We start from the raw sequence: 14,866 nt of genomic DNA, 5'->3' as shown, positions 1-14,866 counted from the left end.
TAATGACAAATAAAAAAATATAGAAATAATGCCTCAAGTCAACAGTCCTTTTTTCCTTCTTTTTCCTTCTCTTATTAGCTACAGAGACATAAGTCCAGCTTTGCAGACTGTACATTCTGCCTCCCATTTGACACGACCCAGACGAAAACAGGGGGACTTTTATCACATTTCATCAGTGAAATGACATTTGCGTTTTGGCATTTTCTTTCTGTTCGAGTGCTCTCTCTGGCAGTGTGCCTACCTGCCTGTCAGCCTGCGAGGAAGCGAATCTCCAGCGCCGTGGCGCTTCAGAGACGCGGCGCTGACGCTCCACAGCGTGTGCAGTGGAAGCTGTCTGATAGAAGAGAATGGGTTCTAAGTGCTGCAGTACGATTCAAGAGCGCGGCGCGGAGGTTTCGCGTTATGTGGAATTTAGGGGATCAAAAACCGGGACATTTGAAGGACTTTATAAACGCCGGCCGGACAGCCTCTGAAAAGAGGACATGTCCGGGCAAAAGAGGACGTATGGTCACCCTAGATTAATAATGATTTAATGGGAAAAACAAGAATATAGGAACAGATAAAAAACACTTAATAATGAAAACAGGAGGGAAACAGCGGGAGGAGAAAATAAACTAACCTAAACCTAAGGCAGACCCGAAGGCTGAGATAAACTAACATAAAACTAAACTAAATTAAAAGGGAAGGTGGCTTACGGAGTCCAGGGAGAGGTAGATGGAAGAGGGGGGGCCGAGCTGTCAGAGATGGTGGGGGATTTGAGTGATGAGGGCTGGTGGAGCGGGCAGGATCATCAGAGGGGCGACGGGGTCCGAGGAGCGGGGATGTGATGAAGTATTCCAGTACCGAAACAATGTCCTGGGGAAACGCCGAGTAGCAAGGAGGCCTAAGCGGTGTGCAGGGCTGGTGGAAGAGTTCGTGTTGCAGAGGGGATGGAATAGTCAATAATGCAGCGTTGGAGCTGGGGAGCGAGCCAGGCTTTATGCGGCGCTGATTATCTATTAACGCCGGCTGTGCATTCAGCCCAGCCGCTCGTCACTGAGTTAATGACTCGACTTGCTGGAGCTGGAGGACGTGACATACACAGACTCTTGTTAGCTCATATTATCTGCTGTTAGCTCACATTAGCTCTGTTTATCTTCTGTTCCCTCCTGTTGGTTCCTGTTGAAACCTATTAGCTTCTATTAGCTAACATTAGCTCCTATAAGCTCCTGTTAGCTCTTGTAACTTCATACGGACTCTTGTTAGCTCATAATATCTGCTGTTAGCTCACATTAGCTCTGTTTATCTTCTGTTCCCTCCTGTTGGTTCCTGTTCCAATCTATCAGCTTCTATTAGCTAACATTAGCTCACATTAGCTCCTATAAGCTCCTGTTTGCTCTGATTAGCTCCTCTTAATTCCTTTTTTCCTCCTAATGGTTGTTGTTTCTTTGTTGTTGTTCACTGTGGTTCATTTTTCATCCAAAGTCCTGCAGCTCTACAGAAACAACAATATGACCCAGGTACCAATAGTTTACAAGTTCTGAAAAGACTCACAGTCTTCTGACAGTATTTTATGTCACATTTTGATCATTTTCTTCTCAGATGAACAGATTAAACAGACAGGGAGTCTTTTGAATCTTCAACAGATTATAACAGAGTCCTACTGACAGAAGACGTCTCTGAGTTCTCTCTCCTTCTTCATGATGTTCTGGTTCCTCAGAGCTGCAGGACTTTAGATTAAAATGAACCACAGTCAGGAAAAACTGAAATATGTAAGATTTGTCATCACTCTCCTGCAGCTCGACTGGAAGAGGAGCAGAGAGAGGAGAGACGGCAAAAGGAGGAGGAGGAGAGAAAGAAACGACAGGAGGAGGAGAGGAAGAGGAGAGAGGAGGAGGAGAGAAGGAGGAGAGAGGATGAGGAGAGGAGGAGGAGGAGAGAGGAGGAGGAGAGAAGGAGGAAAGAGGATGAGGAGAGGAGGAGGAGGAGAGAGGAGGAGGAGAGAAGGAGGAAAGAGGAGGAGGAGAGGAGGAGGAGGAGAGAGGAGGAGGAGAGAGGAGGAGGAGAGGAGGAGGAGGAGAGAAGGAGGAGAGAGGAGGAGGAGAGAAGGAGGAGAGAGGATGAGGAGAGGAGGAGGAGGAGAGAGGAGGAGGAGAGAAGGAGGAAAGAGGATGAGGAGAGGAGGAGGAGAGAGGAGGAGGAGAGAAGGAGGAGAGAGGAGGAGGAGAGAAGGAGGAGAGAGGAGGAGGAGAGGAGGCGTCAGGCCCAGCTGGAGCGAGAGAGGAGGATCCAGCAGCAGATCGATGAGGAGAACCAGGCCTCCCGCCAGAACCTGACCCAGGCCTACCTGGACCTGCAGGAGGAGCAGAACCTCAGAACTCGGAGGTTCCACCAGGAGCAGACGGTGGTCCTGCACCAGGTGGTGGAAGATCACACCGCTGAGATCCAGCGGGACGAGGTACGCTCCTTATTTATTACGATAACACATCACCGAGGGCAGAGAGTAGTCGTATCTGTTCAAGAGTTCAGTAGATGTTCAAAATGTCTTCAAGAACCAAAAAAAGCCCCAAAGAAACAAAAACATCCTGAATTTTCCTTCTACTGATGTCACGGCTTAGCTTATGCAGACCGAACAGAGAGCCACTACTACCAGAACCGGAGAAGTTGAAAAAGGATTTATTATTCAGGGGTGGATATGGCTGAAGTATAAGGACCGGAATGCAGGGACGGGAATGCAGGTGGAGGGAGGATGTGGCCGGGTGGATCTGGGGACCGGGGATCGGTGGTCGTCCGTGGTCCGGGCGGGACCGGAGGCGTCGCGGACCACAGAGGGGGATCCCTGGCGGCCAGATGTCTAGGGCTCGGGGTTCGGTGGAGGAGAGGGGGCTCTTGGGGAGGCACTCTGACGATCCGGAGGGGGCCGAGGTGTCGGGTTGGCCGAGCAGAGGCGGCGTCTCACCGGTGAGGATCCGGGAGGGGGCTCCGGGAGGCAGGGAGCAGCGGTTGGGGTGCTGCAGCTTCCGTAGCGGGGAGGGAGACGGGTCGGGGGTCCCAGGAAGGGGTCCGGACGGGATGGGGGATCCGAGCAGGGAGGGGACCGGTGCCGAATGGCTCAGGGGAGTCAGATGAGGGTTCCAAGTGGGGAGGTCTCCGGGCAGCTGGGTCTGGAAGGGAGCAAGAAAGGAGCACGTTAGAAACGTCAAACTTCTCAATGAACTATCTGCAGCGAGAGAGAGAACTGACAGTGAAAGTCTATTCAACAATCTGGCAGGGTGTGGAGTGTTGAGCCGGTACTTATTGTGAGGTGGGTAATCAGGATGATTTCTTCCAGCTGCCCGGGACTCATGGAGGAGGTTGATTACCTGAGTGGAGACGGCTGCGAAGCCGAACTCCACTCAGGTGTCGCGCTGAGGGAAAGCAGAGGAAGAGGGACGGGAGATGGGAGACAGGAGACACATAGGGAGGGGGTTAGTTTGGGATGCCAGGTGGGGAGGGGTGAGGAGAGGGCCCTGACAACTGAAGCTCTTAGGATTAGGACAGAAAGCCAAACTAAAACGGGACTGATGTTTTCCCATTTCTTTGTTCCTGTTAGAAATCAGCAGCAGCATTTCGGACCAGAAGAGAATCTGATCCCGACCAGAGGTCTAGAGTAGTCTAGTCTCGGAGTGATGATCCTGGTAAATAAATCTGGATATCATCTGCAAAACAGTGAAAGGACATGTTACATCTTTTAATAATGGACCCCAGGGGTAACATGTACACAGGAAACAGTAAGGGGCCTAAACTAGACCCCTGGGGAACCCCTCAGGAGAGAGGGGCCGTCTCGGAGGAGTAACCACCGAGCGGAATAGATAAACTTCCGTTTGTCAGATAAGACTTGAACCAGTTCAGAGCTGTGCCTTTAATGTCCACACCCTGTTCCAGACTGGATAGGAGAATAGTGTGGTTAGTCAAATCTAAAAGCAATAAAACAGCAGTTAAGAAAAGATCATTAAAATCTCTAATAAGAGTCATTTCAGTACTGTGGCTTAGAACCAGACTGAAGCTTTTCATAAATACTAAGATAATCTCAAAATGTTTGCCGTTGGTTAAAACCAGCTCTCTCCAAGAAATTAGATAAAAACAGGAGTTTAGAAATGGGTCTAATATAGAGAACTGAGGGGTCCAGGTTCTTCTTTAAAAGAGATTGCAGCAGGTTTAAAAGCAGCTGGAACATTTCCTGAGCTCAGAGATGTGTTAACTAGATGTAAAATACCTGACCCAACAGTGTTTAAACATCTTTCAATGAACAGGCAGGAATAGTAGGATGGAGATAATTGACGATGTCGGATAGGGCTGTGAATGTAATCGGCTGAAACTTCTGGAAGACAGCTGGACTTAGTGGAGGGACAGAGGGGTCAGTGAGAAGTGAAATAGGTGGAAAACTGAGACTAGAAATGTTGTCAGTAGAAGTTCTGGTGATGTCATGCCTGCGCAAGCAGCTTGAACGGGTGCTCTCGTCCAAAAGTTTCATATTTGAGAATGCAACGTCAATCAGTCTCGGTATTTTTGTATCTGGATTGTTGACACGATGAGTTCAACAAATAAGCCAAACAAAACTTTAAACAGGCAAGATAATGCGAAAGTAGAGATGGAGGAAAACTTGGCTAACCTAAAGCTAACCACACATCTGCAGGTGTGCAACAGTAAAATATTGTCAAGCTAATGGCTGAACTAAAGAGAATTGGAGCTGAAAATCAAGAGGGTCACACACAGACAAAAGCCTCGCTGGATCGACTTGAATGTTCAGTACAGGATTTATGGACAAAGACAAAACAAAGTGGAAAAGCGAATCAGTGAGACGGAGGACCGGGGAATGCGACACGAGCGCACATTACGGTACCTGCTCTGCAGAGAAATAGACCTCACAGCCCGATGTGAGGGACGACCTGCAAAACAGACTGAGAAGTAACATTCTTAGGAACTTAGGGCGACGAACAATGCGACATGATGGCTTTTATCCCAGACCTAAGACGCAGAATCCTAAATAAACCAGACATGAAGCTGAAAATTGAAAGAGCACACCAAGCGCCTGTATCCAGACCCAGAGATCCTACAGCCCCTCCAAGGTCCATAATTGTGAGATTTCTCGACTTTACTGTCAAAGAAAATGTGCTTCGACTGGCGTGGGACCAGAAGAAAATGGTACTGGAGGGAAAACCTATATATTTCGATCATGATTACTCCCTTGATCTGCAGAGAAAGCGAGCATGAATACGGACTGTGATGAAGCAACTTAAAGACAAGGGAGTCAGAGCGAAATGTCTGTATCCCGCCCAACTCAAGAGTCACTTGAAAACCGGAGAAAAATCCTTCTTGACACTGGTGGAGGCGGCCGCTTTCCTGCAGGGGCTTGGTGTGGACGTGCAGACGGAGGAACGGGAACGGCTGGAAAAGGTGGCGAGGAAGGACAGATGGACAATCTCGGGAGCAGCACACAGAGGAGATGCTAGCCTTTTAGCAGCAGACTATGATGCCTTCTTTACGGACATGTAAGTACCACTATAAAAATACAAGTTATGTTGTGGTTAAATAATATGCCATACTCTACCGAGAATATTTCTTTTATTAATGGTTGAGAAATCTATTTAAGTAAACGTATAGTTTGATTAAGCACTTAGTTTGGACAACTGAGTGACCTGAGAGTGTAATGTACTCACTAAGCAGTCTCTCCCTTCCAAAGGAGACTGCTCTGGCATTTTGCCTTACATCAATCCCAGAGATAGTTCGTCACCTGTCTCTGCCCCTGTACCAATGGGAGCTGATTGTGTTAAGACCAGCTGGTTTCCTGGAAGTTCTGTGTCTTGTTCTGGCATTAGTTCTGCCTAAGTTATATGTTACTTTTTCTTGACAGATGTTCTGGGTTTAAACAATTTGAAAAGATGTCGTATTGTCACAGAGAAGTATAGAAATACTGTAAGGACAGCAAATCATTTCCACTGAACTATGGCTGTGCTAAATGTAGTTAGTTACAATATAAAAGGTATCAATAATCCCATCAAGAGGAAGAAACTTTATGATCACTTAAAACATCTGGATTGTTCTGTTGCGCTTGTCCAAGAAACACACATGACGAACAAACAACACCAAATGGGTCAACCAGGTGTATAGTGCATCATGCAAGGATTCAAGGATATTTATTGTCACTGCATTTCTGCAACGAAACTTTGGTGGCACTTCCAAAATAAAACAAGAACAACATAGTATAAAGAACAACAAACAACTATATAAAACACATATTAAATTTTATATATATATATATATATATATATATATATACATATACATATATACACACACAAGTAAATAGTATTTTAGAGTATAAAGTGTAGTAGTGCAATAATGTAGCCGCAAGGGGACACAAGCCAGTGTCTTATTGTGCTCGTCCCAAGCCCGGATAAATACAGAGGGTTGTGGCAGGAAGGGCATCCGACATAAAACTTTGGCCAAATCAAACATGCGAATCAAATGTACGACTTCCATACCGGATCGGTCGAGGCCCGGGTTAACAACGACCACCATCAGTGCTGTCGACCTACAGGGTGCCGGTGGAAAATGGACGACTGTTGGTCGAAGAAGGTGTGTTCATAGGAAGAGAGAGAAGAGGAACTCCAACAGTCTAGGACTGAGAGTCGGGACTTTGAATGTTGGAACTATGACAGGAAAAGGTAGAGAGCTGGTTGACATGATGCAGAGGAGGAAGGTGGACATACTGTGTGTCCAGGAGACCAGGTGGAAAGGTAGTAAAGCTAGAAGTTTAGGAGCAGGGTTCAAGTTGTTCTATCATGGTGTAGATAGGAAGATAAATGCAGTAGGAGTTATCTTGAAGGAGGAGTTTGTTAGGAATGTCCTGGAGGTAAAAAGAGTGTCAGATCGAGTGACGAGCCTGAAGCTAGAAATCGAAGGTGTGATGTTCAATGTTGTTAGTGGGTATGCTCCACAGGTAGGATGTGAGCTGAAGGAGAAGCAGAAATTCTGGTTGGACCTCGATGAAGTGATGCAGAGCATCCCTAGAAGTGAGAGAGTTGTCATTGGTGCAGACTTCAATGGACATGTTGGTGCAGGAAACAGAGATGATGAGGAGGTCACGAGCAGGTTTGGTATCCAGGAGAGGAACGCAGAAGGACAGATGGTGGTTGACTTTGCAAAAAGGATGGAAATGGCTGTAGTGAATACTTTCTTCCAGAAGAGGCAGGAACATAGGGTGACCTATAAGAGTGGAGGTAGGAGCACACAGGTAGACTACATGTTGTGTAGACGGTGCAATCTGAAGGAGATCAGTGACTGCAAAGTAGTGGTAGGTGAGAGTATAGCCAGACAGCATGGTGTGGTGAGTAGGATGACCCTGGTGGTGAAGAAGATGAAGAGGGCAAAGGCAGAGCAGAGGACCAAATGGTGGAAGCTGAAAAAGGAAGAGTGTTGTATGACTTTCAGGAAAGAGTTGAGACAGGCTTTGGATGGTCAGGAGGTGCTTCCAGATGACTGGACAACGACAGCAAATGTGATCAGGGAGACAGGTCGGAGAGTACTTGGTGTGTCATCTGGAAGGAAAGGAGATAAGGAGACTTGGTGGTGGAATGAGGAGGTGCAGGAGTGGATCCAGAGAAAGAGGTTATCTAAGAAGAAGTGGGACACTGAGAGGACTGAAGAGAGTAGACAGGAGTACAGGGAGATGCAGCGTAAGGTGAAAGTAGAGGTGGCAAAGGCCAAACAAGGGGCTTACGATGGCTTGTATGCTAGGTTGGACAGTAAGGAGGGAGAGACTGATCTGTATAGGTTAGCAAGGCAGAGAGACAGAGATGGGAAGGACGTGCAGCAGGTTAGGGTGATAAAGGATAAGGATGGAAGTGTGTTGTCAGATGCCAATAGTGTGATGGAAGATGGAAAGAGTACTTTGAAGAGCTGATGAACGAGGAAAATGAGAGAGAACGAAGAGTAGAAGAGGTGATTGTTGTGGACCAGGAAGTAGCAAAGATTAGTAAGGATGAAGTGAAGTGTACAACAACCATGGTAGGATGGTAAGATTTCGATTTCGCCTAGGCGAAATCAAAATTCTAATTCTGCCTAGGCGGATTCTAAATCTGCCTGGATTCTAATTTGACCTGTGACATTTTCAATCAGTCAGGGCTCAGAAACTGTTTTAGCTCATTTAAACCTTGAAGGTGCAACAGAGTCTAAGATCTCAGTGCAAGTATTGTTAAACAAGGAGGTGAGCTCGTCAGCACTGAGATCACCATCATCCAGTGTATCGGTCATGGCCCCTGCCATCTTTGCTGCTGGTGATCATTGTATCCTGTAGATCATCCCCATCACCACCTCAATAAAGACCGTCCAGTGTGGGATTCTACAGCCTGTGGCATCACACTCAGATGACAGTGTACACCACATCCTATGTATTGCCGGAGCAGCTTGCCTTTCCCCTCGATAGTCCTCCAGGACCCCTGCCTGCTCGGGTCTACCCGGCCACCACTCCCCTAACCTTAACCCTAAATGCCATGAGCGCCAGCATGAGCCTCACATGACTGTCGCTCGCTCCCAGGAATTCTCCCTTCCCACTTCCCTCCTCTGTTGTGAGTTATGTCTGTAGAATAATTGTTACATTATTATTATTATTTTGTAAATAAACCTATTGAACACAGTCAGCCTGCAACCTGCTGGGTGTGTCTCTCACTTTGGATGTGATTGTAAACACTGCTGAGTCTTTAAAGGCAGCAGAAAACTGAGAAGCAGTTGACGGGTTCACCACATGGACAGAACATGTGTGAGTGCTGGTGGAGGCCGCTGAGCAGATAGATCTTTTAGGAACCGTCTCTGTGGAACATCTGTCTGGAATCATTCCTGTACAGTAAAACCTACTTCAAGAATTGTCTCTGTAGAACTCGTGCAGACTGCTGTTTGTTCTGGTCACTCTAAAGACTCAAAGGGCTGATTAGGGGTTCGGTGTGGAATATGTTCTCCTGAACAGGATTCCTGCAGTGGAAAGACGTCTGTATACATGGAAGGGAGGTGTGGAAATGGTGGATCCTATGACACAAACCATTCTTTTCCTTGGTCTTCATGATAGTTTGTGGTGTTTCTTCAGGTGTGTTGTCTAGTTGTGTTGTCTCTGCACTCTTTGCATTTGCTTCACTGTAAACATTTTAAACATCAATGCTGCAGTCGATCATGTTCATTCAAGTGCAAGAAACCAAAGCTGTGATGAAGATCAGCGTTGGTTAAGTTTTGCAGCCCTGTGTGACATTCTACACTCCACTCTGCACAGTTCATGTTTAAACTGGCACTAATGTTATGCTCTTGTTTTTGCTTTTTTTTCAGTCTGCTGATGTTGCTGAGAAATTTGAAGAGCTTTTGGATAAGTACCAAATCAAGGAGGCTGAAAGTGAAGAGAGCGACCTGGAAGACAGGATGAAGACACTCCAAAATGAGCTCACACAGAAATATTTCCAAGAGCACCAGATCCCTGTTTGGTCACTGCTGGCTTTGGACCAGGCAACCGGATATATAGATCTGTCTCTGACGGAGAGGCTCAGCGTCCTGGAGGCAGTGGTGAAGGTAACCCTGGAAGGCCACAACGATTTTGAAGACGTCCAAGACAAGAAGCTTGAATTCCTCCTCAGTTTACAAGAACAGCTACATGCTCAGAATCCGACACTGGCCCAACAGGTTCTGGTAAATGTTCTGAAGGTGACTCCACAGCTGACCTCACCAGCAAAGGAGATCCTCAGTCACATCCTCTTCAACAAGATCTGGACACCAAAGGAAATCAAGCTTTTCATTGGGAGGGCCCTGAGCCACGATCAGAAGACGGTGACGGAGATCCTTCACAGAGTTTGCACCTACAGCTTAAACTGCATCACGGCCCTCACTGCTCTGAATGAGGAACGTCCACTGGACTACATCCAGGACTGCCTGTCAGATGAACTGGACAAAGACGTGGATTCTGTCCTGAATGAAATGCAGGACAAAAACTACCCAGAGGATCTCCTGAGGCTGCTGGGAGATGTGTTGAGGTCTGTTGAAAAAGAATTGCCAGTACTCCAGAGTGTGGACATTAATACAGCCATGATTACTGAATGTAAAACAAAGATTGTGTCACTTGATTTGTCGGCGCCTGACGTCGATGTTCTGAAGAAAGTTCTGGTTGTGTTGTCCATCGCTGTGAAGAAGTGCACCACGTTAGATAGCAGTGGTGGAAGAATTGAAGGCTACTTCCCGAGACTCTCTCAGCTGGCAGCGTTACTGCTGCTGCTGCTGCCACAGCTCCAAGAAAAACGAGGCTGTCTTCTGGAAATTGGCACCGGGGAGGGCAAGACGTGCATCTTAGCCATGTTTGCCACCATCCAGGCCACCCGAGGTGCAAAGGTGGACATCGTGACAAGCTCCCCTCTGCTAGCGATCCGTGATCAAGAAGAATGGAGTAAATTATTCCATATGTTTGGTGTGACATCATCCATCGTGCCTCCACCAAATATATATAACTGCTCTGCTGAGTGTCAGGAGGAGCTGATTAAGGAAGCGTACAGCCGGCAGGTGGTTTATGGAACTGTGGGAACATTTGCAGCCGATGCACTGAGGCAGGAGTTTGAGAAGAAAATGACTCGAAGCTCCAGGAAGTTTGACTGTGTGGTTGTGGACGAGGTGGACTTCATGACGCTGGACAGTGGAGTCCAAGTGACGTTTCTGTCGCACCAAGCTAGCGGCTTGAGACACGTTGAGCAGGTCCTGGCCAGTATCTGGGCCCTGATGTCCGCCTTCCGGCCAATAGAGCTGTTTGGGATGGGGGAGATCTGGTGGGGAACCAGGATCCAGCTCTTTCACAAGCTCGCACTGCAGGCTGTGATTGGCTCTGAGTCTGAGGACTTTTCATCCAATGACGTCCTGGTGATGGGTGTTGAAAAAGGGCTTTACTCTCAGCAGGACCTGGACGGATTAAAAAAAGCAGAGAGTCAGACGGACACTGACGGCTGTGAGGAGACCAAGCGGGAAGCCATCGAGAAAATAATGGCCAATGTTGGACCTGAAGAGCAGTACCAGCTGCTGAGTGAAGTCAGGATGAAGACAGGAAACAGTGTGAACGTAGATTATTACATTCTAGAGAACAACCTGGCCAGACTATACAGGGAGGAGTCTCATGAAGACTCAAACGTCAGCATTCTTCTGCTGCAGAAAGGCCAAGCCTGTGAAATCATGTCCGAGGACTCCTTAATCGAAGTAACGGTTGACAAACTAAAGTCCAGAATTAAATACTCCCGTGACTGTGACCTGGACTCCTTGGAGGAATCTAAAGGATTCATTGTGATCCCGTCTTTCTTGGGGAAATACATGGAGAATCAGTTGCCAGTTTTTGCTGAGAATGCCTTGAAAGCCATCCGGATGACACGAGGAAGAGAGTACATGATCGACAAAGCTCTAGAAGCTGACAGAGTGGACTCCAATGATGCAGACAGTCACAAGTATGATGCCATAATTCCTGTGGACTTTCAGGCCAGTGGAGTTCTGGAGAAAAACCGGTGCTGGGGTGATGGCCTGCAACAGTTCCTGGAGATGAAGCACCAGCTAGCGATTTCATCGCTGTCCAACGTCACAAATTACATGTCAAATGTCCATTTTTTCAAGAGGTACCTGAAAGGGAAAGGTATCTTCGGCGTCTCTGGGACATTAGGGGGCGATGCTGAGAAAGCTTTTCTGGAACGGCATTACAAAACAGCGTGCTATGTGATTCCTTCTCACCGGCAGAAAAAGCTGGTGGAGTTGCCAGCGGTGCAGGTGAGTGGAGAAAGGTGGATCCAGGTGATCTGTGAATCTGCATGGAGAGCTGCCGACAGGGGGCAGGTGGTGCTGATCATCTGTGAGGACGTCAAGACCGCAGACGAGCTGAAGGCAAGGATGCACGGCAAACGAAGCAAGGACATCACCATGTACACTATCAGCGAGAAGCACAATATCGAGAAACGGAAATTTGGCCCTGGAAACATCATCATCGCCACAAACCTTGGCGGCCGTGGGACGGACATCCACGTCCAACACCAAGTGAACGAGTGTGGAGGCCTCTTTGTTCTCCTCGCGTACTTTCCTGGAAGTCAACGGGTGGAGAGGCAGGTGTTCGGACGCACCGCCCGCAAAGGAAACCCGGGGATGGTGCAGATGATCCTGAACCGCGACCGTCTGGCAGCGGCGTATCAGGCCCAGTCAGCCGAAACCATGAGGCAGCTCAGGGAGGAGCATGAAGTGAGCCGGTTATCCAGCATGGAAAGAGATGAGCTCTTTGAAATTAACTTGAAGGAAACGTTGTTTTCTAGATTTTGTGAGTTCCTTGCTGACTTTGACAAAAACTTCACACATGACGAGAGGCGAGACCTCACAAAAATAAAAGTGAAGGACATCCCGGAGTGCTTTAAGAGCCACTGCTGCAAGTTTGACTATCAGACTGCACTGAATGCTCTAAAAGAGTCGTGGGCTTTGTGGCTCATTTTCCATGAAGGCCACATCAGCCGGCATGAAGACATTGCTATGCTGAGCGAAAAACTCATCAGACACTTGGAGGAAACTGGAAAAGACGTCCTGCACGGTAGAAGCAACAACTTCTACGACTACATTCGACAAGCAAAAAGCAGAACCGACTTGTACTGCATTGACAAACACCAATGTGACTACGGAGCGATAACTTACTGGAAGAGTGCTGCAAAGTGTGACCCTTTCTACAGCGCCGTGGCTCTTTATAACCAAGCGTACATCACCATGAACCTTGCAAAGACAGGCTACAAAGCTGAGGCTAAGGGATTGCTAGAGGAGGCCAAGACTGCGGTGGACGTCTTTCTGTCAGAATCTACCAACACGATGATGTTCTGCAACCTGTCAGTGACCAGCGACTTTGAACCGCACCACAAAAACAGCAACCTGCAGGCACAAATGACCGCCAGGATGAACATCTTCAAAGCCTGGAAAAGATACATTGAAAGTGCAGTGGCAGTTCTGGAAAAGCTTGAAAGCAACAAAAAGGATGCAGTAGTTGAGGAGACGAGCGTGTACAACCTTTCAAAAAACAAGGATCCCATCACAACTCACGAGCTGTTGGTCCTCTACGAGTACGGCCTCGGCATCGTTTTTGAGGTCAAAAAGAAGCCAGAGTTCTCCTACGACGCGCTCGCGTGTTTCCTTCTGGGCGTGTTTCAGGTGGCAGCAGGTGTTCTTGTTTGTGCTCTTTCCGGTGGCGTGGCCAGCCAGTTTGGACTTGGACTGATCAACGAGGGTGTTTCCGACATGATTCAAGGGATCAAAGGCATGATACAGGGAACCTTCGACTGGGCCGAGTGGGCCATCGCCAAAGCCATCACCATCGGGGTGTCACTGGTCTTCGGTGGACTCACCCGACTCAGGAAAGCTGCGAGTGCGGTGCGTAGTGGGACCAGGGGTCTGATGGCCGGGGCAAAGTGCAGCTCCTTCACGGTGAAACAGTGTTTCAAACATGCAGGCAAGTACGCCGTTCAGGAGCTGGGGAAACAGGGATGCATGACTGCTGTGAGCTACGCTATCGACAAGGGACTGAACGCTGTGTTCCAAAAAGCTCTCCATGATCACTTCAAGAAGAAGACGACTTCCCTGATTAAAGCCAACAGCAGACTGGACACGGCCCTGAATGATCTGGTTTGCTCCGGAGTGCCAAAGACGGCCATGGAAAATGGGATGACCGACTACAGAATTGATGAGGATTGTGAGGAATCTATGCATCAGTCAGTGAACATGTTGACCAGCAGAGTGATTCCTGACCTGATGATGGACTGCACCACAGTCATGAAGGCTCTCAACACACTTTCAGAGGTGTACGATAAAGTAACACAGCACATACAGAGCGAGAAGGCTGCTGGGAGAATGCAGTATTTGAAGCAGGGTTTGGAAATTGCTAAATATGCTACAATGTCAGTACAAATACTGCAGTCGTACCCCACGGAGAAGGTCATCAATGACACCTTTGTCCCTAAATTTTTGGAAAGCATGAAGCCATTGACACAAGAGAAGTACGACCGTGACGGACGGCACGAGCTGCCGAATGTGAAGCGCTTGAAAGAGGAGCTCCTGGAAGCCATCGCAGAGAGTGTTTCCAGTGAATTCATCAGTGCCTGTTCCAGACACATGACCGCCCTCATGAACAAAGCCTGCATGGCTAAAGTGACCTTTGTCGCTGGCAGCGCCGTCAGCAACCTTCTCGGCAGGACCGACACCCAGAGCTTCTTCACCAACCAAGTGTATAAGCACCAGGTGAGACAGACCTTCAAGAGTCGCTGCCAGGACCTGCCTGAAGCAGAGAAGAGAGACTTGCAGTGTTACGTTGATGAAATCTGCGACATCAACCATCCAGCCACAGAGGTGGACATCCTCGTCCTCACCCAGAGCGAAGCCCTGCAGGGCAAAGGCATCAAGCTGATCGTGGTGGACAAAGATGGGAAGAAGGTCTCCCAGGATTATTATCCGGGGATGGACGAGTCGGTCGGAGACATCGTCCTGCAGCTGAGGAAGGAGCCGAAAAACCCCCAGCGGTGAGTGAACCTCTGCCAGTGTGGTCATGTAGGAAAAAACAGAATAGAAATACTGCAGTATTGGAGAAAGAATACTGGTACAGAACAATATAAGTACACCAAAAGTGCAGAAAATATAGTTGATGATGATTATGGCGATGATGGTGATGATGGTGATGATGATGGTGATGATGATGATGGTGATGATGATGGCGATGGTGATGGTGGTGATGATGGTGATGATGTGATGATGATGGTGGTGATGATGGTGATGATGATGATGATGATGATGATGATGGTGGTGATGATGGTGATGATGAAGATGGTGATGATGG

At 48.0% G+C, this 14,866-nt stretch overlaps 1 protein-coding gene across 2 annotated transcripts in view; it reads left to right on the top strand.

Annotated features, from left to right (window-relative positions):
• The first annotated feature begins 284 nt into the window (after positions 1 to 284).
• LOC127530632 (uncharacterized) overlaps positions 285 to 14,866 on the top strand; it is a 37,436-nt gene continuing 22,854 nt past the window's right edge. The window contains exons 1-3 of one of the 2 annotated variants that reach the window (XR_007937275.1): positions 285 to 502; positions 1,779 to 2,437; positions 9,334 to 14,552. Coding sequence is in view for 1 of the 2 variants with exons in the window: in XM_051937888.1 (XP_051793848.1) it covers positions 403 to 502; positions 1,779 to 2,437; positions 9,334 to 14,552 (5,978 nt within the window). In the remaining variant the exon portion in view is untranslated. The remainder of the gene's footprint in view (positions 503 to 1,778; positions 2,438 to 9,333; positions 14,553 to 14,866) is intronic. The other variant, XM_051937888.1, reaches the window with a different exon arrangement.

The sequence above is a fragment of the Acanthochromis polyacanthus genome, chromosome 17 (genome assembly GCF_021347895.1).
Source record: "Acanthochromis polyacanthus isolate Apoly-LR-REF ecotype Palm Island chromosome 17, KAUST_Apoly_ChrSc, whole genome shotgun sequence".
NCBI classification, from domain to species: Eukaryota; Metazoa; Chordata; class Actinopteri; family Pomacentridae; genus Acanthochromis; species Acanthochromis polyacanthus.
This window is presented reverse-complemented; position numbering and strand designations above follow the sequence as displayed.